This window comes from Centropristis striata, chromosome 15 (genome assembly GCF_030273125.1).
Source record: "Centropristis striata isolate RG_2023a ecotype Rhode Island chromosome 15, C.striata_1.0, whole genome shotgun sequence".
In the NCBI taxonomy this organism is placed as follows: Eukaryota; Metazoa; Chordata; class Actinopteri; order Perciformes; family Serranidae; genus Centropristis; species Centropristis striata.
Genome location: NC_081531.1, coordinates 31,739,237 through 31,764,995, shown reverse-complemented (window position 1 = coordinate 31,764,995; position 25,759 = coordinate 31,739,237). Strand labels below are relative to the sequence as shown.

The following is a 25,759-nucleotide window of genomic DNA, read 5'->3' as shown; positions in this document are numbered from 1 at the left end:
AACTTACATGAATATACCATCTATTTGCCATTTATAAATTATTTAGTTAGTTCAACATTAATAAATTACCTATTTACCATTCTAAATGGCCTATATATGGTTTATAAATGATGATTAAACATTAACAAACTATCTGTTTACCATTTATAAATGATGGTTATTGTAAAGTGTTACCGAATAATTATTTGATACAAGCACCTAACAGTAAGAAAGATATAAGAGTGTATTATTGAGTAAAAAAATAAATAATTTGAATATATGATAGTATCTTTTTACCTTGTAGAACAGCAGAATAAAGTTCAGGGCAAATGCGAGGAACAGAGCCAAAAAACGCAGGTTGTAGAAGTTTCGAGAGAGGTAGTTCTACAAAAGAAAGAAGAACATTTTTCACTTGATTAATGAGTCTATAACAGAGAGATATTATTCTGGCAACAAATACTGGTAAATAAGTCACCATGAATTTATTCCTTTGGGTTTCCAGCTCAGTCCAGATTTGGAAACCTCCTTCCCTTTTCGGCTTCTTATCTTTTTTTGCTGCAGATTTCTTCGGTGGTTCTGGCTGTTCTTCCTCCTTCACCTGGGATTCTTTCTCTGCTTTCTCGCCACTTTCAACACTGGAAACCAAACACACGATGAGGTTTTTGTTTTATTTCCGTATTTCTTTAACTTAGTGACCATGATTCACTAAGGCTACAACTGGTGCATATGAGCAACCCTTGAATTTACCATCTTTCTGCTCATGTCTTTTCTCTCCACATCCACTACTGAGGTCCAACTCTGCACCGTGTAGTAATACTACAGGTGTATTGTGCATTTTATTCTGGCAGTAATTTTGATGAAACAGTATTTTGGTTTTGCTAGCAGATATTCATTGAGGTAAAAAAAAATTAGTATTTATAGTTTATAGTCTTGGCAAAAATGTCTAGTCTAGTTATTTAGAACCATGACGGAGACAAGATATGTTGAGAGCAAACTAATGAAGACAAGAAAACAACTCAAGACTCTTACTCAGCCTTTTCAGGTTCTGGAGGAGGTTCCTCTACAGGAACAGGTTCAGGTGGTTTCTGGCTCGCGTCAGCCTCTTCTGGTGGCTGTAACAAAACAAAAACAAATATACAAAAGCCACCAATACTATACATATATATATACTATACAATATTTTTCTGTCTTAATTTGGAGAAGATATCTGTCAAGAAAAAGGAACTGGATTAATAACCATCCATACTTTTTTTCCACCAAAGTAGTTGTGGTTTTAAAACGGGTTCCACTCAGGATTATTGAATCCAGGAGAATTGAACTAACCATTAATCAGACGATTCTGACTTGACTTTTCTATTATTGCCTTCTCCATCCTCTCTTTCCAATCAATAGAATACGACACACTCACTGACACTGTCATTGTTCACAGTTTAGGTCAAGTAAAGCCTGCTCTTTCGGATTCCTTACCAATTTATTTTTGGTTGAAATGCTTTGAACTTGCTTTGAATGTAGGTGTGTGAATGAGAGAGAAATCTGTTTAAAGTTAGTGGAAAAGGGTTTTAGCTGTAAATAAGGCAATATTTGCATACATTTAATAAAACTCACCATTTTTCTCTTTGTTATGGGAGTTCCTTCCGGAGTTGGTGGTTCAACAGGTGACTCTACACCCATGTCTCCAAGTCCACCTGGTGCATCAATACCTGGTATCCTCCCACCCTCCTTCTCCTGGGTGTCCTCCTCTTCCTCCTCTCCGCTCCCAGTCTCCCCAGTGTCTGTTACACCTCCTGTGTCTTGTTCTTCCCCTGTCCTCGGCTCCCCTGGTCCATCTCCGTGCACATCATCCTGCGTTGGATCTGGCATGCTTGCTAGGATCTCAGTCACAGTGATATTTTTAGCCCCCTCCACTAAGCCACCTCCAAACAGTGTTTGCCAGATGATCATAAAGAAGCCTTTGCACACATTGTAAATAAAGTGGAGTATACTCATTAGGATGGTCCAGAAAAAGGTGGACAAAGCAACCACAATCTCCTTGAAGGTCATCTTTCTCACTCTGCGATACTGTCTGCGCAGGTTACGGAAGGTGAAAATGCTAAAGAAGCTGAGCATGCTGTTTATGAAATCTGCAAAGGCAGAGCTTGATTCAGGCGGCACTTCCTCTCCGTTACTGTCCTCATCACCTCCTCCGTTTGTTGCCCCTCCTTGTCCTCCCTCGCCTCCACCTTCATCTCCTTCGTCATCTTCTTCCCCCTTTCCCTCTTCCTCCTGCTCGGAAATTTGCGAGGCTATATTCATCTCAAAGATGGTGTCCTCACAGAAGTTGACAAACATCTCCATCTTCTCTGATTCGCCGCCCTCATTGACAACATCAAAGATAAACTGCCGTTTGGACTCTCTGACTTGGGGCATCTCCCACTGCCTGCGGTTAACTTCACTGATTTCAAAGTAGATGCGCTCAATCTTTCTGCTGGCACCCATGATTTCAATACGGCCCAAAAATGGGCGGAAGTAGTTCAGCACACTCTCTGCTTGTCCTAGGAAGTTCTGTAGCCTGGTGTCATGGGGCACGTGCTCCGACAGGTTGGTGAGGAGCACGGCGATGTTGAACCCGATGTCTTTGGCAGGTTCTTGAAATCGATTGGCAAACTCTTCGTAGTGTATCATGTCGTTCTCATCTGCTTCTGAGCAGGACAAAAGAAACTGAATCTCAGATGGGGAGTACTGTTTCTGACTGTCCATGGCCTTCTGGAAGTCCTTCTTGGAGATCAGCCCTCGAGGGTCTGTGACGTAATCGCGGAAAGCATCCGAAGCCACAATGTCCTTCAGTTTGAGGAACATGTCAAAGAACTTGAGGATCATCTCCACGTTGCTGGAGGACTCTACCAACATGTCTACCATCTGGCGGGCAATTGTGCCATTTACCACGTTCCCTGAATAATACAGAGTAAAAGTCAAAAAGAGATTTGAAAAGGATAAAAACAGGGAGAGATGAAAACTGCTGCAAAACCAAACAACAGAAAAACACTCTTTTACCCTCTAATAGTGAGAGCAACATAACAACCATGTCTTTCTGCAGGTCAAGAAGTTCCTTTAGCAGACCGATCTGGCTGGAGTCCTGTGACCATAAAAAAGATGCACAAGATCTTACAGTAATGAGAACAGATCTGATATAAACTCAACACGTAAGGGAGGGTTTACACAGAATTATAGAGATGCAATAGTCACTGGTGAAGTGGAAAACACAAGACAAAAGTGGAATCACACAAAATTATTTGAACATATAGTAACCCAAATAGTTGTTATAATACAACATGTACATTCAAGATACTGTGTGTTGCATACACTCACATTCACAACAAAGAGGGTGCTGCAAAAAGAAGTTAAATAACCAAACCCTCATGCTGAGAGAAAGGTTTAGGAAAATGTCAGAATGTAAATGAAACTAAACCATCTCCAACTATCATAACTATTTCTATATTTTTGTCTATGAGATACAAACACACATTAAGTTTCACACTATTCCTATCTGAATAGTGAATACATATTCATGACTGTGAGCATTAGATATATTGGCTGAATCTTTTGCAACATAACACCTTGATGAATACCAACCCATCAATAAATGCTACAACTGCCTACAGGATTTATTATTAACAAAACACTACACAACCTGCTAACTAAATATTAAACTCATTATTCCTTCATCCAGAGAAACAAGAGATTAAGTCAACAGAATTAAAGACCAGAATACTTTGTGATGCTACTGGCCCGTCTCATTCTCTTTCTACGATTTGTGTATAGAAAGACTAATCCTAAATAAGCCATGGATTGCCAACCGTAACAGAATTCCATGAAATATATTTTCAAAAACATATATACAGTAGATATAATATACAAATATATAATAATGTTATGTAAATACTTAAAGCAAATACAAGGAACTTTCATTTTGTGTTGATTTTGGCGATCCATGTGGACAAGAGCGGTAGTGTTTGTTTTGGGAGTGATTTTATTTTTTTCTTTCAGCCATAACTCCAGAATATGACATAAAAATTAAAAAAAACTCAAGAAAATACTCCTCCTGCTTCCTCTTAACTGGCTAACATGTTACTCATTGCCAAACATTCCTATGAAAATGTAAACATAGGCTCTTCCGGTCTGTGTGCCGTTAACAGTTGAATCTGATTTCACAGTAAATCCGACCTGGGAACAGGCATTAACAATAACGATATAGAAACAGCCAATTTTCGCATTGATAGTCTATTTAGCTCAAATAGAGATATCAGCATTAAATTGAGAATGTTTTGTAACCAGTTAAAGACTCCTTGTATTTGCTTTAAAGAGTGTTATAACCAAAGCCACCAGAAGCCACAAAGCAACACAACACCAATAAAAAGCATATTCCTTTAGGTTAATTATTATTAGTGAATGAAATCGGCAACAAATTCGTAACCCCTGTTAAATGTGTGCACACAAAGTGGATGTCACATTAAAATGTATATTCCAACACCAAATAATCTCATATTAAAGTGTATACTCCAACAGTGGAGGTTAAAAGTCAGTCCCTCTCTCAGGAAGTTTTGTAGTCACCTGCTTCTTTGTTATGAATTAATCGATTCAGTAAAAACAATTTTTGTTGTTCATTACAATATTGTTGCTTTTAAAAATCCAGGTTCTGTACCCAATAGTTGCGACTGTTCAAGAAAGCAAAATACTTCATTACAAGGAGATTTTTGTTGTGTCTGGAAATCCATATTCAGTAGGTCATTCCTGTGGCCTGACGCGGTGCAGATTGGACAAGCAGGCATGCTTCAAGCTGCAACATTTTACTCAAGTGCTTAAAAGAAGACAGACTGATCTGATGATAATCTACTTTTCAACCCTGCGATCTTACCTTCATCCAAGTATTGATTTAGGATCTGTTTCAGTGTGTTTTCTTGAATAATTATGTCGTGAGTTGACATTGGCACAGGAATTCTACAGAAATTTAGTGTGCTTTGGGATTTAGCTTTTTAAAAGGGAAGGTTCTGATTCACCAAAGTCACACAATAACTCAAACGGCAGTAGACCAGCATCTACTTTGTTCTGTGATGTAAAATTACTGTTTTTGTAAATGGAATCTGGTGTCTTTAAAGAGAGCATACATTTATATAACAGCTTCAGTTCCATGTCGGAAAGGGCTGTCTGACGGCAAGTTAAAAATATTACATTATATAAAATACAATAAATAAATGAATAAAAAGCCATGGAAAATAAATAAAGAAATAAAATTCAACATTACAATGAATTCTGGCTAAAAGGTAAATATACATGTGTATGGATATAAACAGACTGGCCACTTTATTAGGTCCAGTTGTATAACCTAGTGTGATCCAATACAACATCTCCATCCATAAATTATGCCTTTACTTAAGCTAATAATAATAATAATAATAATAATCCGTTTTCACTGGCACTGTCAGAGAGCTATTCATTTAAGTACAGCTTCATTATAGAGGTTGTAGTTTGCAGTCGTTTTACTGGAGTACATTATATTAAGAGGTGTTTCTCATATTTTGGCCACCCAATTTTAAGACATGGTAGTGCCAGAATATAAGAAACACTTGTCAATTTAAATTTACACCACCACCACCCACTGTGACACCAGTAATAAACATGATGTAGAAATATTATCAACAAAACCTGAAAAACTATAATCTTTGTAGTTGTAGAATTAATGGCAGAACTGTTGTATAACATTGCATTGTACTGGTGTTCCTAATAAAGTTGCTGGTCAGTGTATATAGTTATGTAGTTTCAGGAAGAAAATTCTGTATGGTATAATCTGTATAGTACACAAAAATTTTAGATTACATTTGAGAATAGGTTTTCTCATTATTGCATTACTTTTTACTGCAAAAAAAAATCAAAGCACTACATTCCTGTTGCAAATCCAATCCTCTTTGTGACTTTTCAAAGAGGATCTGTTATAGCTATTCCAACAGAAAGCTGCAATAAGATCACAAATGTTGCAAGTGTATTTGATCAAACTTCTTAAAAAAGTTTCCTTCGACCTTGTGCTTAGTTTTGTTTGGAAATATATTGGTTTGCATTAAATTCTATTTTCTTTGAAAGATTTAAAATGCTAATAATTTCAAACAAATCAATACAAAATTAAAGTTAAATACAATACACATCTTATTATGGGTTTTAAAATAAAACAAAAATAAAACACAAATGGAAATTGAAATGTATTTTGTTTTTGTATTGTGAAAGACTTAATGCTTTGTTTTCATTTGGGCATTTTAGATCTTTCATGACATACAAATCACTAACTAAGACATTTCAAATCAAGTGTTCTTAATTAATCTTTAAAAGCAGGTAGCCACAAAACAGCCTGAGCAGGAAAACCAACACTGAATAAATTACAAACTAGTTAACACAATATCACATCAATATATAAATAAAATGGATACATACTTTACCCTGCATTGACCATGTGGAAGACAGTTTGAATAATACATACATTATTCAGTTGTAAAAACAATTTAAAACATTACATTTTCAAATATTCTTGTGTATGACAAAAATATTTTTTCATTTGACAGTAAAAACATTTTTGGGATCGTGTAGATCCACAAACTAAGTAAAACTACATCACATATTTCACACACTGCACCATGATTAGACTTTTTGGAATAAAACATTTTAAAATATCGCCTGTTCACTGGTTTATTGTATTATTTCAAAGATAAAGACTGCAAGACAGAACAGCTGATACTTGTGAAATTATCGGGTAAAGAAGGACAGTGCACGGGAAAGTAATTCTGTGTTAGTCGTCATATGAGTTAGGAGTATGCTAAGCTGGGAACGTATGGATGAAGTATGGTTCGGCTCTGAATGTACAATTAAAGGGTTATTCATGCAAAACATTGCACTGATAATAAAAGTGCCATTAGCTTCAGTCATCCTCAGAGAATGACTGCACTGCATAGAGTGGAAAAGCCAGGTGATTTCCCTCAAAGTGTTTTTACCTTTTATTTGTGGCAATAAAATTGCACCATAAAGTCTGAAATCAATGTTGTTCAACACTTTCAGCAGGTTTGTTTGTTAACTAGTTAAATGGCCTTTAAGTGCATCTTATAATTCAGTAATGTTTTTTTCTTTTAATTTACAAAAAATAGAAGCTGATAATATGTACAACATTAAATGCATATTAAAGGATTTTTTCTCAGCACACATTTTAGCCCTTTTCACACTGTGTTTCTCCAAAAGGACATTCATTCTGATCACGCAACATCATATTATTGGCGTCCATTCACATTGCAACCCAGCATTGCAGAACAAGGTGGGAGGAGACGGCAGTGGAAGAACTGCACGTCGTTCTGTTTCTCGCTGTTGAGATTACACAAACTCAAGCAAAGTTGTTTGGCCTTTTTGCTGAACAATTTTGCTGTTAAAAAAATCCTTTAATATGTATTAAATGTAAAACACATTACCACGTTTTTTCCAGTTTACGGTTGACTTATTGTGAATTAAAATAATTAAGTTAAAACCTGCAGCCAGATTGATCACACTAAGTTGATCAGGTTGAGGAATTCAGCCATCATTCATTTTATTATTTACAGCTGCAAGTTTCCTGATGCAACATGCCATAATGTCTTGTAAAAAAAAAAGCAGCTGGTCTGAATGAATATTTATGTGTCGAACAACTTTGAAACCAACCCATACTGGAAGTACAAATAAAAGGTTGAAATACTTATAGAATCAATAAATCATGAGTGATTTTGCTCTTAATGTAATATTCAGGCTTATCGTATGCAGTGTTTACTGGCAACCTAATAAACAATTATATACAAGCATGTTTACAATGAGGCCTGTGGCAACATTTAACATTTTTTTCATGCACATGTAAGGAGCCGCTGTGTGGTTTATACTGTTATATGCATATGTGCACAGAGAGACACTCTTAAATGCTTGGCAATGATGGGGTAATTAAGTGAACTTCCACCAACATAAAGCGCAATAAACACTACATTGATGCTCACTATTGAGACTCGTGATAACTACAGAGAGCCAATATGACACCCAAAATGGGCATCAATACACAATTTGGTTCACAAGGTTACCATCAATTTCTGTCGTGGTCACTGAAAATAAAATATGTAATGACATTAAAGTTGTATAATGGATTTAAATCCTTGAGGAATTGAGGTCGGGGAACTACGTCGACACATAAAGTTGCAGATGGCAACACTGATTTTGTTTTTCCTGATTTTTTTTTATGGTTATAGCACATATTTTTAATTCGGAAAGTATGATTAACTGAGTCGTATGTGCGTACCTGTGCCAGCTTCATCATCATGTGGGCGAAGACATGAAGGAACCCGACAATAGCATCCCACAGCCTGCTGTGGGCCAGGGACTGCTGGTTGCCGGTGCATGGGCCCTAAAGAGAGAGAGAGAGAGATTGTAAATATTGCTTTCTTTTATTGTTATTAGTTTTTCTTTTCTTTTAAAATGAATAACAGAATTATAATAATTTATTGTAAATATTGCTTTCCTTATCTTGTTATCTTTTTTTCTGATGCTTGCTTTGGCAATATATACATTGTTACGTAATGGCAATAAAGCCAATTGAATTAGAATTAGAATGAGAGAGAGAGAGGGAGAGAGAGGGGGAGAGAGAGAGAGAGAGAGAGAGAGAGATAGAGAGAGAGAGAGAGAGAGAGATAGAGAGAGAGAGAGAGAGAGAGCTACACTTCCTCACCAAATGTAAAAAATATGAACTAATTAGAGAAACATATTTCCAAAAATTTGAATCTGTCAAAAAAGGTTTTTTAAAATGGTCAGATGAGGAAAAACTGCCGCTCCTCCTCGGGGAAGAGTCACAGAGCTGAAGATTAGTAGCAGTCTATGTTTCTGCCTGTCACACACTGAGAGACAGTGAGTGACACACAGCTGTTGGTTGTTTTGTTTTTATTTTTTATTTTGTTTTTTCTTCTTTTTTTGCTGGGACAGTCAGATTGTAGAAATTATATGTTGATTCTAATTCAATGATTGTAAATATTGCTTTCTTTTATTGTTATTAGTTTTTGTTTTCTTTTAAAATGAATAATAGAATTATAATAATTTATTGTAAATATTGCTTTCAATATTCCTTACTGTTATCTTTTTCTGATGCTTGCTTTGGCAATATATACAGCGTTATGTCATGCCAATAAAGCCAATTGAATTGAATTGAATTGAATTGAGAGAGAGAGGTTAGTTAGTTAGACGCAAAATAAACAGTCAGCTAGTTTAGATGCCTGATTTGTTCAAAATGTACCTGAATGTATTCAGTGAGGCTGTTGAAAATCTGTTTAGCCACAGTCATGGCTTTGGAGAAGTTCTTTTTGCCTGGTTCATCGATGACGTCCTTGCCAGAGTAATACCAGTAGAAATCACTGATAGACTCCTTGAGTGGAAAAAGGGGAAGTAAGCAGAATATTCCTGAAACATGAAAATACTTTTAAGCAAGATTTTTTTCAAAAGGTCTATTGCTTTTTAATACATTAAAATTACTTTTTACAAAGTACTTACACGGTCCCGATCATCTGACTTTCTTGATTATCTGAACTACTAAATAAAAACTAAAACGCTACACATTTAATAGTATATCCTGTTACACATGTCGTTTTGGGGACGGAACAATCCCCAATCTTTCAAACTTTTATTTTTAATCTTTATGTTTAGGGTTTTGGCTAAATCAAAAGTGCACCTGGAGTCGGAGGAGGTAATCTACGGTACAGATGATGACGTTGATGGTCGTTGTGCTGCCCGTCTGTGTCCTCAAGTAGTTCTGGAAATCTGCAGAAAAGTTCAAAGAGATCATTTGATGAAAAATGTCTGCTTTAATGAAAATCATGACTTGGCTTGATTTTCAGATTCAGATTTGATTTTATTAATCCCACAGTGGGGAAATTTCTTTGTTACAGCCGCAAAGTTTCACACAATTTTTAAGATAAAGATAAAAAATAAACAATCTAAGAAAAGACATTTAACAATATACAAATATACAATAATAATAATAATAATAATAATAATAATAATAATAATAATAATAATATACTATATACAACTTAGTGCAAATTTAAGTGGAGAAATTTATGCAAAAATGTTCAGGTTGTGTTGGTGTTGTACAGTCTTGTGGCAGCTGGAAAGAATGATTTGCGGAAGCGTTCCTTTTTACACTTTTTAATTTGACTCTCATTTGATTCTCACCATTATTGTGACCCTCACAAAGCAGCTGCAGGAAACGGAAGAGGTCACAGGTGAACTCATCATCAGACATAACTTTCTCATCTAAAAGAAAAGGAAATGAACAAAAGTGTTGAATTACATCCTAAAATCAGGTTGAGGTCAGACTAAATACCATGGTAAAATTGAGGGGATATTACACTGAATAAATTTCTTAACTTACCATCATGGCTCATTTGATTTTAGTAACACTGCAGTTTACCACATCTGAACCGAGTTTTACATTTTTTTAAAAATAAGTTAAAGCATAAGTTGATTTTATGAAAATATTCATAGAAGAACTACAAATGCCTGTGTTCTGAAAATGGTCGGACATACAATCAAACGTCAAACAACAAACAGTATCACATGCATTCAGTTAATGTCAAAACAAAGTTGCAGTGATAAATGAACACAGAAACATATCAGACATACTGTACAGTCACATTAAAAACACGTAGAAACAAACATAATGCAATGTTGTACAGATAGAAAGACAGCAATAAAGTCAGAACATTGCAGTACTCAGGGGTGAACTGGCGCACCTGAAGATTTATCATCATCGATTAACGTAGACATTTCTTTTATAATTTTTATTATGCAAAAAAAATTGTAAAAACTGAGCAGGTTAGAGAAAGTCTGGATTTTCAAGTTTGTGTCTATGAAATGCCATTTAAGTCAAGATTAAATAAATAAATAAATAAATAAATATGCCTATGAAATACAAAAATATAGCTGAAAAAATAAATCCAAGAGGCAATAAATATATAAATACATGTAAAAATAAATATATATAAATGGGTAATGTTGTCCATTAAATAAATAAACAGGCTTTATTTTAAAGAAATGCTTTTAATTTATTTCAGGGGACTTTGACACTGGATTTTTGACTTGACTCCCACACAAAAATTGTCCTTTGGAAAACATATTTTTATAATTTATTTGATAGGCATATTTTTTTTATTATTAATGCATTTGTGTATTTATTTAATAATGGATAGGCTTGATAAAATTACTGCACATTTTAAAATCCCAATCCACCACTGACTGTAATGAACACACACACTGACACACAGACACAGATTCATGCAGCACACACCAACGATGCTCTAATGCAGCAGAGTTAAATGTCAGAGAGGTTGGGGCATTGTCCATCAAAATGTTGAAGGGAATCCAGCACAAAGGACTGCACATTCTTCAGTTGAATGGAAATTACAGATTGAGGAGAGTTGAGCTAATGACCAATAGACACCCAAGTCTGTAAATCTGTCAATTCAACATTTGGTACACTCGACATTCACATTCATTTTGTTTCTGTGTGAAAGCGCTGCAGCCGGCAAACATGCTGTACTGAAAGGTATTTACCGATGATGGGCTCAGATTGTTACTGAGAGTCTGAAAACATTATGGAAAGCAAAAAAAACCTTTTTCCCTAACTTTTGCTTGATCCGGTCTGTTTGTTACTGGGCCTAACCAAGCATCACTCAAAGAGAAATCTTGTTCTGAAATTCCACAAGGTGACTTGTTGCCAGAAGACAAGCAACGACGGAGAGGGAGTTTGCTAAGGTGGAGTACAGAGAGGGAAGCTTAGCGTTATCTAAAAGATACTCAATGCTGTGGTTGAAAGCATATCTGATTTTGACAGTTTGGAAGAGGCCACACAGATTTCAGGATGAGACTTCTTCTTGGTTAGACACAACAACAAACAGACCGAATCGAGCAAAAGGTAAAACATTTTCATTTCTCTGTAAGGTGCTTTCCATAATATCGTCAGAAACTTTGTCTGGATAAAGCACCTGATTTTTCCACACCACAGAAAACTGTGTTATTAAACACCCAGCCAAATTTGAATCAGAGAAAAAAAAAGTGTAAACAATTTGGTTTGTGTGCCATTGTCTTCAGCATGGAGGTTCTTACAACCAACTGCAGACAATTAGGGCTTATTTTTAGGTTCATAAAATGATCCAGAAATAGCGCGAATGTAGGATATAACCTTAGACATTGTAATCTTCTGTTGCTATGACCGCTGACACAAGTTAACGTTAGCTTCAGCAAACGTTATAAGTAAATGTATCAACGCTAGCCACCATTGGTAAACATAATTATGTAGTGTTGGGGGCAGAGTTATGAAAAGGAAGCTCCAATGTGTCATCAAGACATGATTTTAAACACGCAAGTTCAGTCATATATCGTCTTTTTTTTAACATGTTTTCAGCTATTATTTTGTACCTTGTAAAATATATTTTCATACTTTACTTTACCCAGACTTTAAAAACACACTTTGTGCCTGTCAATGGCAAAAACAAGCACTTTCACTGGACAGCCCATTTGTAGCTGCTGGCTGCAACACTCTCACTCAGTATGGGATCAATTTTAAAAATTCTTGTCCCCATTAGTCACTTAGACACAAAAACAAGGTCAAATAGTGTCCCAGTTGAAAAATACCTATTTAAGACAACAGACAACTACAAACGATAAACAACAGATGATGTAACTGAAAAGTGTGGATGAAGTTAAGGTTGTGAAACGAGGAGCTCAAATATTTTTCATTAAGGGTCCACTCACAGTTTTATTAGACCAGATTCCATTCATTGTCTTTTGAAATGAACGAGTAATGTAAGGAGGGGCACGAGCTATGAAACATGAAAGATGGACAGAGGCATCCAATCCTCTCTTGGTGGAGTTTCAGCGTTAGAAAAAGAAGTGATGGCGCGAGAGGGACAGAGGAGAGAAAAAGGAATGAGAGAAAAGAGAGGCAGATGGACTGAAACATGATTTACCCCGATCTAGGTTCAAGTCTGAGGACCATGAAAGGAGGGACAAGGGAGAGGTGGCAGTGATCGTGGGGAAGGGAGAGAGGATCAGTGTGTTGACAACAGTAGAGGACTAAGAGATGAGGAGGGGGAGATTAACAACATTCCATGGCAAATTCATTCAGGTAGAATTTCAAATGAACCTCAAGAATTAGATGACAACAAAAAGTTGGTAACACAGTAGGTGAAGCCCAATCAACAAGTCAAACTACTAGACATACTATAAACTTAAACTATAAATCCTCAAATCTAATTATTTAACTGTTATACAAGTGTTAATGTTTCATGTTAGGAAACTAATCATTCAATTAAATCAAAATTTGAATAGGAAATGTGACAGATGGAGGATGTAGTAGTAGATTCTCAGAATGTCTATTTGTTATATCTTAATTGATTGATTTTTTTTTTGTATGTTAATGTTGATGAGGAAAATAACTTGCTACTGCTTCATTATTCTCCTTCCTGAATGTATGTGATGTTGCTAAAAAATACGAAATCCCCTTTGGTTTTAGCCCACAACTTGCTGTGCAAAGTTCACCAAAATGTGTGCTTGTGATAAGAAATTACAAAATGAAATTATAACACCTCCGAAAATTGCTATTGTCATCCTTCCAGGTGATAAAGGGTTGATACTATGATGTTAGCCCATGTAGGCTCAGCAAAAGTTTACAGGACGGCTGCTGTCATGTCACCTGTGCTGTTGGGTTGAACGTTGTATTACAACAAATGGTAATGACAATAGTAGTATCATGAGTTGTACATGTTCTGTTATTATTCTTTTGTTGTGGTACAGTATATGAATTTATTTGGTAACACTTTACAATAACCATCATTTATAAATGGCAAACAGATAGTTTATTAATGTTTAATCGCCATTTATAAACTGTATATAGGCCATTTAGAATGGTAAATTCATAATTTATTAATGTTTAACTAACTACATCATCTATAAATGACAAATCGATGGTATATCAATGTAAGTTTATAGCTACCTTACCATTAACAAACCAATAAATTATAATCAATAGTTTATTAATAGTTTTAGTTTTACTCATTTTAACATTTTTAACACCATATTAAGTATGTTAATGATTTTTAAATGATTCATATACCTTTAAGAAATTGTTTGAAAACTTTTAAAGATTAAATATGTATAGCACTGTGTAAGTGGTTAATAATTGGTTTATAAACCATCTATAAACATCACTTAGTTGGTTATTGTAAGTGTCACCATGTATTTCAATATTCAAATAAAACTTGTGCCCCATCACTGGTGATTATGTACTTTATCGTGAAATTAGATGGGTGATGTAGGTGTATTTAACAAAGTGATCTGCACCTTCAAATGCTGCAGATAATCATTTACATGATGCTATCAAACACTGGCTGTGTTAGTCTGTCTTAGGCCCAATTAGGTGTGAAAAAGTGATGCGAAGAGAGTAAGGAGAGTAAGGAGACTTACTAGTGCCCTCCTCTGAAACCATGCCCAGCCCCTCTGCCTTGTTCTGCCTCTCAAAGGCATTCAGGTCCAGGACACTGCAGAGATCATAAACCCATTTCCACTTAAGTTACTTCACTATTCAAAAGTTGAAATCTTGTTAATAATCTGAAAACTGACCAGCATGTCTGCATCAACGCCTGGACACTCAAAAAGAATCCAACGTCCTTCTTATCCTTCAAGTACTCCAGCATTTTCTGACCAAAAAAAGAGGGGTTACCCATAAAAACAGCTTTTTTTTAAGCTTACTTTATATTCAAAATGACAAAAATGTTTTCAGAAGACATACCCGTTGAACCTCACTGTTTCCTCCGTTAAGGATGGAGATACCCAGCTTGAGGGTTGTGGTCACCATTGGTCCAGTCTCACCTCAATGACAAAAGATAAAGACATAAACTTAGCATGGGTAAACTGAATAACAGTGCAGTCAGGTTTGCAGGACAAAAGAAGATGAGGAACAAAGCTACCTTTGCAGGCACTGATCATTTGCAGGACCATCTCTGCAGCACCACGATTATGAAGTCGGGACTGCTGGTACAGGAGCCTTTGTTTCTCCATTTCTTTTTCCTGTAGTGGACAGAAACACCATTAACATTTAGTGCTGTTATATTTCACACAGAGAATTTAAATAGATAGAGTGGACTCAAATACACCAGGATTGGGATGCACCAACTATTCATAAATCCATTAACAATGAAAAATAAGTCCTTCCTTAGTTCTTAGTAACAACATTTTACACAAGAACTGAAAAAATGCTTTAAATGAGTTTGCCATTCTGGAGAAAGATCGTTGAAATTTGAACTATAACTTGAACCAAACATATACATTCCCTCCAATCAGTACACATTAATGAACTTTTCACTGTTCTGTGCACAAGCATGAATGCAGCTAATGCTGTTTGGCTGGACTAATGTTATGTTATGCTCTGAGAGATTATTTTTGTCTCTCATTGTTTGTTTCCCAGTTAGCAGACTGTGAGGAGACAATCAATGAATTTGACAAAAAGTGTGCTAGATTAGAATTGAAAGAACTCATTCAATATATGGTTTGAAATATTCATACAAAATAAAAGTGAGTGATGCAGTATATCTGGAAGTCCTCCAGCTGTCTTTTTAACCGCAACATTTGCCTTCAGATTAGAGGTGTCCCTGTGAAGCAATATTTAATAAAAATATTTCAACGTAGATCAATTCTTTGTTGCAAATCTTATCCTTGTACATTCAATTGGTGGGGCAAGAACCGAAACCAAGTTGCTTGGCTTCTTGTTCCTTTTCCAAATCACAGATACACTTTAACACTTATATAAGAACTAGGCTCAGTCTGAATTTACACCTAGTGCAACAGGCTCCAGGTGTTTAAATGTAAAGAGTTGTCCATTCTATCAATTCATATTCTCAATTTAAATTCACACCCACTCTCCTTTCACACAAGGCCCTCGCTGTTCATCTTATTACAGTCTTATCAACTTACCTTTTCACAAATTAAACATAACTGTAGCATTAGGAATCTCTCTCTCTATACATAAAGCAAGAAAGAACTTTTCATGTGTTGTCTAAGTTCTGTGAATTAACAATAAATTTATAAAATATTCTGTCACTGCTAATTTTCTTTTTGCATTATGGATTGTTACTGTTCATATAAAGTACCTCTCTGAGCCTCGCACACATTCTGTCACCCCACTTTATTAGTCATGGAGTTGTTACTCTACTTCTTCACGTTTGCTGGCTGGAGCAAGCGTTAGACTACAGGAAACGGCCCCATTGGCTTAGCATTTTAGCCATGTAGTTTACCAAAGTGTCTTTATTGCAGCGGCCCTGCAAATAAGACACTTTAAATTATACAAGAACTATATTCCCCTGGTGTCAGAGATATTTCTTTGCCATTTCATTCAGTGTGCCTTTGCTTTAAGAAATGTTTTGATATATTAATGCAAAAATATAAAAAGCAAATACAAAAAAAAGCATTGCTCTGGCTCTAAATGGCCTTAATTTCTACTCTACTCTCTAAATCTTAATTTATATATATTGAGCAACTGTGAATGAAATGGCCTTTTTAGAAGGAAAATGGCAATCAAATAAATATCTCTGAATTCAGAGGACAGAGTAACATTCCTGTGTTCACATACATCACAAATCAAGTTGTAGCATCCCACATTCTGACCCTAAAGCACCCCTCCCTCCCTCCCCTCCCACTCCCAACCCCCCTCCCACCTACCCACATATGCCTGGCCGCGCTCTACCCACTACGTGTTGTGCAGTCGGACCTCAAACTGCAGTCCCTGACTGTCTAATGAAACCTCATTATGAACTATGGACTGTATGATGTATGTGACTTTTGATACTATGAGTATGTGTATAAATAAAGAGCTCTAAATGTTGCGTGTTCTACGCTGGCTTTCACTGTAGTCTGTCAGTATGCTATGTGAGTGGGGGAAGGGAACATTGATCAGTAACATTCAGTTATTGACATGTTATGACAGTCAGAGGGATTACATGGAGCGATGGGAGAGAGACAGAGAGAAAGACAGCTATATAAACTGGGAGGAATGGCATCACTAGTCAATGAGTGTGTGTTAAATCACATTCACAATCATTTTCGAAGAGATTTGAATTTGAGTGGCCTTTAAAAACAGAAAAAATATAATCTCTAGCCTTTTTATTTTTTTTACAGCCTTTTAGCATGTCTAACTCCCCAGTTTGATATAAGCCCTTTAGTAGTTTAAAGCAACAATGTGGTGACAAAGCACAACAATTTTTTTTATGGTAGAACAAACAAATCTTACGTTCCTGTTGCCTCTAACAGTAAAAGTCAGCACAAGCTGTTTTAGTGACGACACTGTCGATCAACTGAGACGTTTAAACTTGTCAAAAGAAATGCAATACAGGCCGGCACAGTGGCAGCTGGTGTTGCCAGCTGTGCAGAGTAAAATTAGAGTAATGGGCAATGTGGTAGGCTATTGTGTAACAGGAAAATCTTTTAGCTACATTTATCCTTCACAATGCTTGGTTTTCATAACTTTATCCAAAGTGGTTTACGCAGCCCATCAAGTTGAGTTGATAACTGATTTTGAAGTGAAGTTTTATTAGTGTGATTATTATTTTTATTTTGATTACCTTTATTAGTATTGTTGATGTTAAATTACAATGACTTCATTTAATATAATAAGACCCAATCCAGATTTGTCGCACACACAAAAGTGGTAAATGGTAAGTTTAATTAATTGGTTGAAATTGAAGTATAGTAAGACTTTGTCCCAAATTGTTGTGGGATTTGAAAAGATTAGGTTACACATTGTCATTGAAAAAAATCCATCTGGATTGGAGCTTTGTGTTTCCAAATCAAGCAACTCACAATGAATGAAGCAGAACATAGTAACAGAGGAGACAGAGCACAGACAGAACAGACAGAGGTAAGGAGACGACACAAAGAAAAAGAGAGAGATGTGATTGTGAAGTAATGCGCTGATGATGACGTCACTCAATGCGTTGAGAGCTACCGCTCCACTGTGTTCCTGGTCCCTAGCCCCTGGCCGCCCATTACCAGTTCTGACTGTCGCACCTCAAAGGACATCTCATCCTCAGCATTTTCCACCATTTCCTCTCCCCCTTCTTCTTCCTCACCAATATGGCAACTCTGAATAAATGGAAAGGAAAAGAAAACAATATATGAGTGTTTCAAAGAAAACTGTGCAAAAACTTCAACGCTCAGGTCAAAAAACTTTGTAATGACTCACCTTTGCCATAATATCTGCATATGCCATATAAAGATGATCTGTATCAAGTTTACTGAAATGGAGAAAAGAGAAGACAGTTGGTAAACAAGGAATAACATGCCAGCAGCTTGATCAGAGAGGACTTATCTAACCTCTTTTCTGTTAGAGCGGTACGACTGAAATGCAGAATAAGCTGGTGGAGGGGATCTGGCTTTGTTTCTTTTTCCTCCTCTTCGTCTCCTTCCTCTTGTTCCATTGCTTTCTGACATGTCCAAGAAGAGAAAGGTTGAGTGATAGCACAGAAGGGTAAAAAAAACTCTTCAAGATGAAACAGATGTAAGATGTGAGATGACACTCACAGATAAGTCATCTATCATCCTGTCTTCAAATGAGTAACCCTCAGAGTGAAGCCAATTGCGTTTGTATCCCTCAAGGAACATATTTGATGCTCTGTGCCTGCAATGAAAAAACAAACAAAACATAAAACATGTATCTGTGCTTTCAAACATATACGTTAATTAGTGAGCAAACATCCCAGATTGTACATTATTCCACCACTTATGTTAAACATGACTGACATAATGACTCATTGACTTGACTGAAAAAATACAAAAAAAGTGTACAACTTCAAATAAATAATGTAAAAAATATTAAAATAAATTTGATCAAATTAAACAATATCAACTATGTTGTAGCATAACAGCAACCTACTGAAAACTCCTTAACATATATTCAAAATTTTGGTTAACTTTATTCAAGATATTCCAGTCAGAAAGCAAGCAAAAAAATTGTATCATCTTGATGGCCTTGTCATAAACACTGAAAACCAAAAATGGTAATTTAAAATAAAGTTTGATTAATTGCCCAGTCTGTCTTTGTCAGTTCTGGACTTGATGCACCTTCCTCACCTTGGGATGTTGTATAGTGGCGTCATCCTAAAGCAGGCGACCACAGCCCTGCGCCTCTGCTTGGACAACAGTTTGTGCCACACCATCTTCTTGGATTTAAATGGGTGCTCCGTCTGTGCCACAGAAGATAGACATTGGTGAGAGCCACAAAGTGGCCAAAATAATTCCTATAGTAATTTTTTTATGTACGGCAGGAAAAGCCTTAAAATGGACCAGTGTGAATACACCGATTACCCCTTCCTTCAGCCCTTTGTTTCCAAGTGTGCACTAGAACCTATGATGGCCTTCCGATAATAATAAAAAAAGGCCCTCTCTAGAGCCAATGTTTGGTTCTGGGCTACTGTAGAAACATTGTGATGCAACATAGCTCAGTGGAAAAGCACCCGCTTTCTATGTAGATATGAACGGCTCCTTCCAAGCGAACAAAAACACTAATGATTCTTAGTTTTAGGTGTTTATACACTAGTGGAAACAAAATTATGAATATTATATTCCATTTTCACCAACATATATCCTTAGACATTGGACATTTTTAAATCTTCTCTTAAGACCAGGCTTTTCTCCCAGGCTTTTGAACCTGCGTGAGAAGAAAGTTGTTTCTGGGTGCTGTATTGTACATCTCATCTCATATATTATTAGATTAAATTGTCTTTTTATTCAATTATGTATCTTGTATTGCATTGGATTTTTTGTTGTGATTCAGTTATGTAAAGCACTTTGGTCAACCTTGGTTGTATATAAAGTGCTCTATAAATAAACGTGACCTTGACCTTGACCTTATAACCTACACACTGCTCCTTAAAGTCACAGCTGTTCATTTTTCGACTGATTTACCTCAAACATTTGCACCAATGCTGTCTTCTATTTTGAGCACAGATACTAAATCATATTTTTTTTAAACTGTAGCTCAGACTTTATAACAGTCAAGCAAGTATTTGCCTCTGATCAGTTGTTATTATTTGCTGTCTTGTAGTGGACCACAGTGGAATGGTTCATATCACACTAATACATTTACATTTACATTTAGTCATTTAGCAGACGCTTTTATCCAAAGCGACTTACAGGAAGAGTAAAAACAAACAATCAAGGTATACTGCAATAAGAGCTATTTGTGCATCAAATAGCTCTTATTGCAGTATGCCTTGATTGTTTGTTTTTACTCTTCCCTTTACTCTAATAACTAAGGTTTCAAAGAAAATTAGAAGGGACTTATTTCTGTATTCTTAGTGTGCTTGTAAAGCAGCACATTTTTCCCCTGTTTTCTTCCAAACTCAACATAATTAGCAACTTGTAAATAACTTTCACATCTACACAAAATTATAAAGTATATAAAGTAAACATAAAGTAAATTATTTATCTGTTTCTGATAATATGTACACAACTAGTAGAATAAAGTCCTATTTTTTCCAGAGCTAAAGAGAGATAGTATGCTTTACTACAACAGTTAGTACAGGTATGGTTGAGAATGACAGCTCACCACTTCAAGGTGGTAGAGGACAGCAGAAACTTCCTGCACTCGCTTGACAACTTTGACTGGAGCGTCAGCATCTTCAGCCTTCCCTGCCATCTCCTTGTACAGGGCCATTTGCCAGCGCATGGATGGGTTGTCCACCTTTCCACGACACATGGGTACAGAGCATTTTCATAAGTATGTTGGCAGATTATTTATCATCACAAATCTGATTCCTTGGTGGTAAATACAGTACAGGCCAAAAGTTTGGACACACCTTCTCATTCAATGTGTTTCCTTTATTTTCATGACTATTTACATTGTAGATACATCAAAACTATTAATGAACACATATGGAATTATGTACTTAACAAAAAAGTGTGAAATAACTGAAAACATGTCTTATATTCTAGTAAGCAAAGGGTGGTTACTTTGAGGAATCTAAAATACAAGACATGTTTTCAGTTATTTCACACTTTTTTGTTAAGTACATAATTCCATATGTGTTCATTCATAGTTTTGATGCCTTCAGTGAGAATCTACAATGTAAATAGTCATGTAAATAAAGAAAACGCATTTAATGAGAAGGTGTGTGTCCAAACTTTTGGCCTGTACTGTACAACACTATTGGACCAGCAGTCTAGGAATTATACCTTTCCCTGAAGATGAAGGTTGTTCTGCAGGAACTCTCTTACTTCTTCATCAGTGTCTCTCTGCAAAGCAAAAGTTTTATCAACTATTGCCTGCCTAAAACTGATTTTGGAGGTAAAACTGGAATGGTTACTGTTTTACAGCATTCAACATCAAACAACAGATGTTTACTAGATCAAGTTTAATCAAAGTCATGAAAAATCTACCAAAGAGTATCTGATCTTGGCCAAGTTGATAAGCTCCTGATCGGCCGGGGAGCACATGTTAAGGCCTGTGGGGAGCATCTTTTTCAAGGCAGCCACAATAAGTGAAGTCTGCACAGAGTAACGATCTCCACGCCGTTTCTTCTTGGTACGTTCGGTGTCTGAGCCTCCGCCCTGAGAAAAGGGACAATAACCAAAAAGCATTCATAGTATCTCACAAAATGCCAGAGGTATGACACGACAGTTACCGCTGCTTTGTACCAAACATATTGCAGCCTTGATTCAATGCCAGGCAGTCACTTTCATGGATATAAGTGCTCATTGGTAATAAACTACTTTTTCCAAAAATGGAAGGAGTGACTGCAACACCATGAGACAAAAAATGCAACTGATTCCATGTATATGCTACTGTACATCACACAAAGTATATTTTATATATAATATAAAATGTAATAAAATGTATGGCAAAACATAGGCGACTGTTTTCATAATAACTATTGAACATAATTCTACAATACTTTTCAGTAAAGGCTGAGCACTATACAGAACTGCAAGATGCTAATAATGCAATTATGCAAACAGTAGATCTCGCCATGTAGAAGTAACCAACTACATTCACTGGGGATTTATATGAAACATGTTGCTGTCAACAATATGTAAAGAACAGGAAGTACCTATATTGGAATGTCTATTGTCTGTTCTTCCCCAAATATAAAAAACCCTTTGTTTCTCTGAGCTCAGACTGGTAAGTAGAGGGTATAGTGAAAATGTGTGGGCAAAGTGGGGATATAGCTGGCTTGGGGAAAGGGTAGCTGAAAGGAATGGGTCTTATAAAAATAAGTGAAATTGCATTTACAAAACATGCAACAGAAACAGATTTCATTCAAGTGACAACCCATTCCGCATTCCGTGGACAGGATAAATTGCCGGAACAAAATATCTTTTTCTCCAATTGTGAATTACATTTTGTAACAACAGCAGCCCTTGGTGAAAGATTACAATATTAGATGAAGTTACATAACAAAACTCTTGAGATTAGAGTTAGAGACCTATTAGTCAGCAGGCTGTTAGAATCACACATCTACAGTAAAACAAACTGTCCATGGGATATGTCCCTGTGCTCGCCTCCTGAACTCCTGTTCTGTTTCTATGCGAGTTCAGTCTATGGAGCTAATTTCCTGATAAAACTTTTAAAAAAAATAAAAATAAAAACATGTTTAACAAATGCCCCCACAATTTACTGACACACAATGTGGTGTGCAAATGCTAAACACCATTAACAAACTAAGCATTTTGTTTAGAAATACAAAATGTGTCAATCAAACAAACACAGAACATATTTGTAATACATAAATATAATCTTTCCACCATGATTGTGCTGAGGATTTCCACCCTCCAGCAGGTGCCATTATGATTTAAAAACATGAGGGGGTTGAGCACATAGACAAACCGTGTTTAGATTAAATTGCCAAGCTTATTTCACGCGAACATTTGAAATGTTGCAAAAATGAAATGCAAATTTCCATCAAGTGGTTTCGAGCAAATACACTAAGCTAATCAGATCAGAAGTTGGTGCAATAGGCTATGCATAGCTGTAATCCTCCAGCTGAGTAGAAGAAGTACAGGTTGCAAACTTCTACAAAAAAAAAAAATCTACGAAAAAAAGGGGTCTATGAGGAAGTTGACAGCTCAACTCAAGTAAAAAGGGGAGCTGCGGTTTTCCATAGCATTAACATTTCTCAGTATTAAATTATTCAGTTACTTGTAGTTCAAGGGTTTATGATCTTTGTCGAGTGGAATTTTTTTTTGTCTCCAATTAATTTGAATCTCAATAGTTGGAATATAATAGCTGCTAGATGCTCATAAAGCCCTCACTGAAATCGTTTGTCAAACTTGCAGTATTTTATTCTGCATTCTCTGCCACAATGTTTTTATGAGTAAATCATAAGGCATTTGAAAAACATGTTTGGTTTGTTTGTTGAGTTTAATCAGGAAATTGGCTGCATATCAGTCCTTCTGTTATCTGCTCTTTCTGGAGTCCTCCAAGATGTGCAAATGTATATGAGAGTATACAATATATAGATGCATTTTGTAATATGAATGTTTAGTCTATTAAATGCATGCTCTATGAATAGGTCACATGGTATATCTATTTGATCCATAGAAGTGTAGATGACAAAATCACACAGTAACAGCCACCTCGCAGTGCAGCAGAGGTTGCAAAGTTACTGGCAAGTTGAGAAAGTCAAATACTTAAAGCGAACTTCGGGACTTGATGACTATATAGATGTGTGGTAAGCGGTATTAATAATACTCATTAACACTCAGTTATTACACATATTGCTCCTAGAAAGTACAAGAAGCACCAAATATGGTCCGCTTTATAAAATCCCAAGTTTGTTATTATGGTTATCTTTTCAGTGGCTAAAGTGTGTAAACCCTCAGCTTGCCTTGTGAAAATAATGGCTAGATTTTAAAGGTGGGCCTGTTCATTAATTAAAATTAGAATTGAGACCACATACATTAAGCCTGAAATGGAAAAGTGACAAATGAAGCCTGTTAGAGGCTTTCTATTTGAAATCTTTTCACAATGGGTGTTTGTTTGAATGTCATAGTTAGACATCCCCTTGAGGCCCTCTGCGCGCTATTTCAGTTAATTAATAAACACTATCAGTGTCAAATTAACTAACCCAGCCACTGCTTCTGCTTCAAATCAGTGCCAAACACAAGTGCGTTATGGAAGACTAGTTTAGAGGGAACAGGGTGCAAAGCATTTTGCGGAATAATATAGATAATAAGAGTGAATTAATGTAATGGTTAGGTTCATGGTCATTTTGAGCATTTTTTAAAGAGGGAACCCAACAAATGATTCAGGAAATCTGCTTCAGTGGCGTTAAGCATCAAGTCATGTGTTAGTGTGGATACTAGGAAGGAAACTAAACCATGATGATCCATGGCTTTTTCCAGGGAGGAGAGAAGAAAGAGCACAGAGAAGACTAACATCATCCCCTAGTGGCAAAAAGCTGCATTACAAAAGCTACAGGTCAACCATCCTTCAACAAAAAGAAACAAAAGACATACTAAAAGACTCCACCTCAACTATGATCAGAAAAGAGCAAACTCAGTGACAGGATGATGGCACTGTGCTCTCACTGCCGCCTTGGGCTTAGTGTAAAGCCCAGTGCCATGAGCCCAACTCTACAGCTGAGTACTTTCATCAAGCGCCTCCAGACTCCCCCCCTCACACACTGGCAGGACAGGGGATGGCCCGCAGATGGGGCCTGCCCTTTTGTCCAGTGATCCTTTATGAGAATAATGTGTGTTTCTTCCTAGTGCATGTTTATTTATTTATTTAAGTGAAGTTAAAGTCTATGTAGAGATAAATCAGTAGCTTTGTGGAAGTCATTGAGTGATCTAAGACTGTGTGTGTGTGTTGGTACACAAGTGAACAGGCTCTTACACTGGGGTATTGAAATACTCATGACAGTGTAAGTGGATCCAAGTTCCATCTGTTGCTCCTTTGAAGAAACTTTTGGCTAGGATTTTCATATTCTATTAATAAATATAACTCTATATTTATAGCAAATGACAAATTCTCAACTGAGTTTTGTTCCACTGCTAATAGACTGCAAAGTACTCATGACTAAGCAGCCAAGCTGCATATACAGAAAAAGCATTTATCGCTGGTGCTGAATTAGTTGCCTCGGGTCATGTCTCTCTGAATGGAATGTGCGTGTCTTTGTGTGTGTGTGAGTGTGTGTATTTGTGGATGTGTGAGAGAGTGTGTGGATCAGAAGTGCCAGTGTGCTGGAGAGGTTGATGAAAAGCTCCCCCAAAGTGAGGTGCCATGCGGTCAGCACAGCGGTCGTGCAGGAACAAAGTCTAACCTCTGAGTCCCCGCCCTGGAAACCCAGCCGCAACCCAAAAGAAGAGGACAAGGGACAGCCAAAGAGAGAATATTGTTAACACAACTGCTTCTGTTCTAGAAATTGTGAATTCAAATCAAAACCTGTGTTTCTACCAAGCCCAATGAAAAAGGATTATAAAAAATAGAACATATACAAAATCAGAAAACTACCAGAAACTCAGGCACTGAAATCCTGTACCTGGTAAAGATGGCGCACATGGCCTTTCTGTTTCAGTTTGCTTTGTTGGATTACAGTGTGTGATCCAATATTTTGATTATCCTACAGCCATACTAAGTGTTATCATAGTTTAATAAATGGCCATCAATACCTGGCTGAAAATCTTTGGTAAAGTACATTTTTCAATCATGATTAAAGAAAAAAAA

The 25,759-nt window shown here is 36.4% G+C and overlaps 1 protein-coding gene across 1 annotated transcript in view; it reads right to left on the bottom strand.

Annotated features, from left to right (window-relative positions):
• The window catches only part of LOC131986242 (ryanodine receptor 1-like), a 65,007-nt gene that overhangs the window by 9,204 nt on the left and 30,044 nt on the right, over positions 1-25,759 (bottom strand). Inside the window, exons 73-93 of the mRNA XM_059351095.1 lie at positions 21,472-21,642; positions 21,268-21,327; positions 20,642-20,776; positions 19,165-19,277; positions 18,616-18,712; positions 18,409-18,518; positions 18,278-18,329; positions 18,085-18,177; positions 15,012-15,111; positions 14,834-14,913; positions 14,665-14,741; positions 14,509-14,582; positions 10,219-10,299; positions 9,716-9,804; positions 9,284-9,412; positions 8,300-8,404; positions 3,010-3,091; positions 1,585-2,906; positions 1,009-1,091; positions 455-614; positions 277-363 (exon numbers count right to left, since the gene is read on the bottom strand). Of these exons, the coding sequence (XP_059207078.1) occupies positions 277-363; positions 455-614; positions 1,009-1,091; positions 1,585-2,906; positions 3,010-3,091; positions 8,300-8,404; positions 9,284-9,412; positions 9,716-9,804; positions 10,219-10,299; positions 14,509-14,582; positions 14,665-14,741; positions 14,834-14,913; positions 15,012-15,111; positions 18,085-18,177; positions 18,278-18,329; positions 18,409-18,518; positions 18,616-18,712; positions 19,165-19,277; positions 20,642-20,776; positions 21,268-21,327; positions 21,472-21,642 (3,300 nt within the window). The remainder of the gene's footprint in view (positions 1-276; positions 364-454; positions 615-1,008; positions 1,092-1,584; positions 2,907-3,009; positions 3,092-8,299; positions 8,405-9,283; positions 9,413-9,715; positions 9,805-10,218; positions 10,300-14,508; positions 14,583-14,664; positions 14,742-14,833; positions 14,914-15,011; positions 15,112-18,084; positions 18,178-18,277; positions 18,330-18,408; positions 18,519-18,615; positions 18,713-19,164; positions 19,278-20,641; positions 20,777-21,267; positions 21,328-21,471; positions 21,643-25,759) is intronic.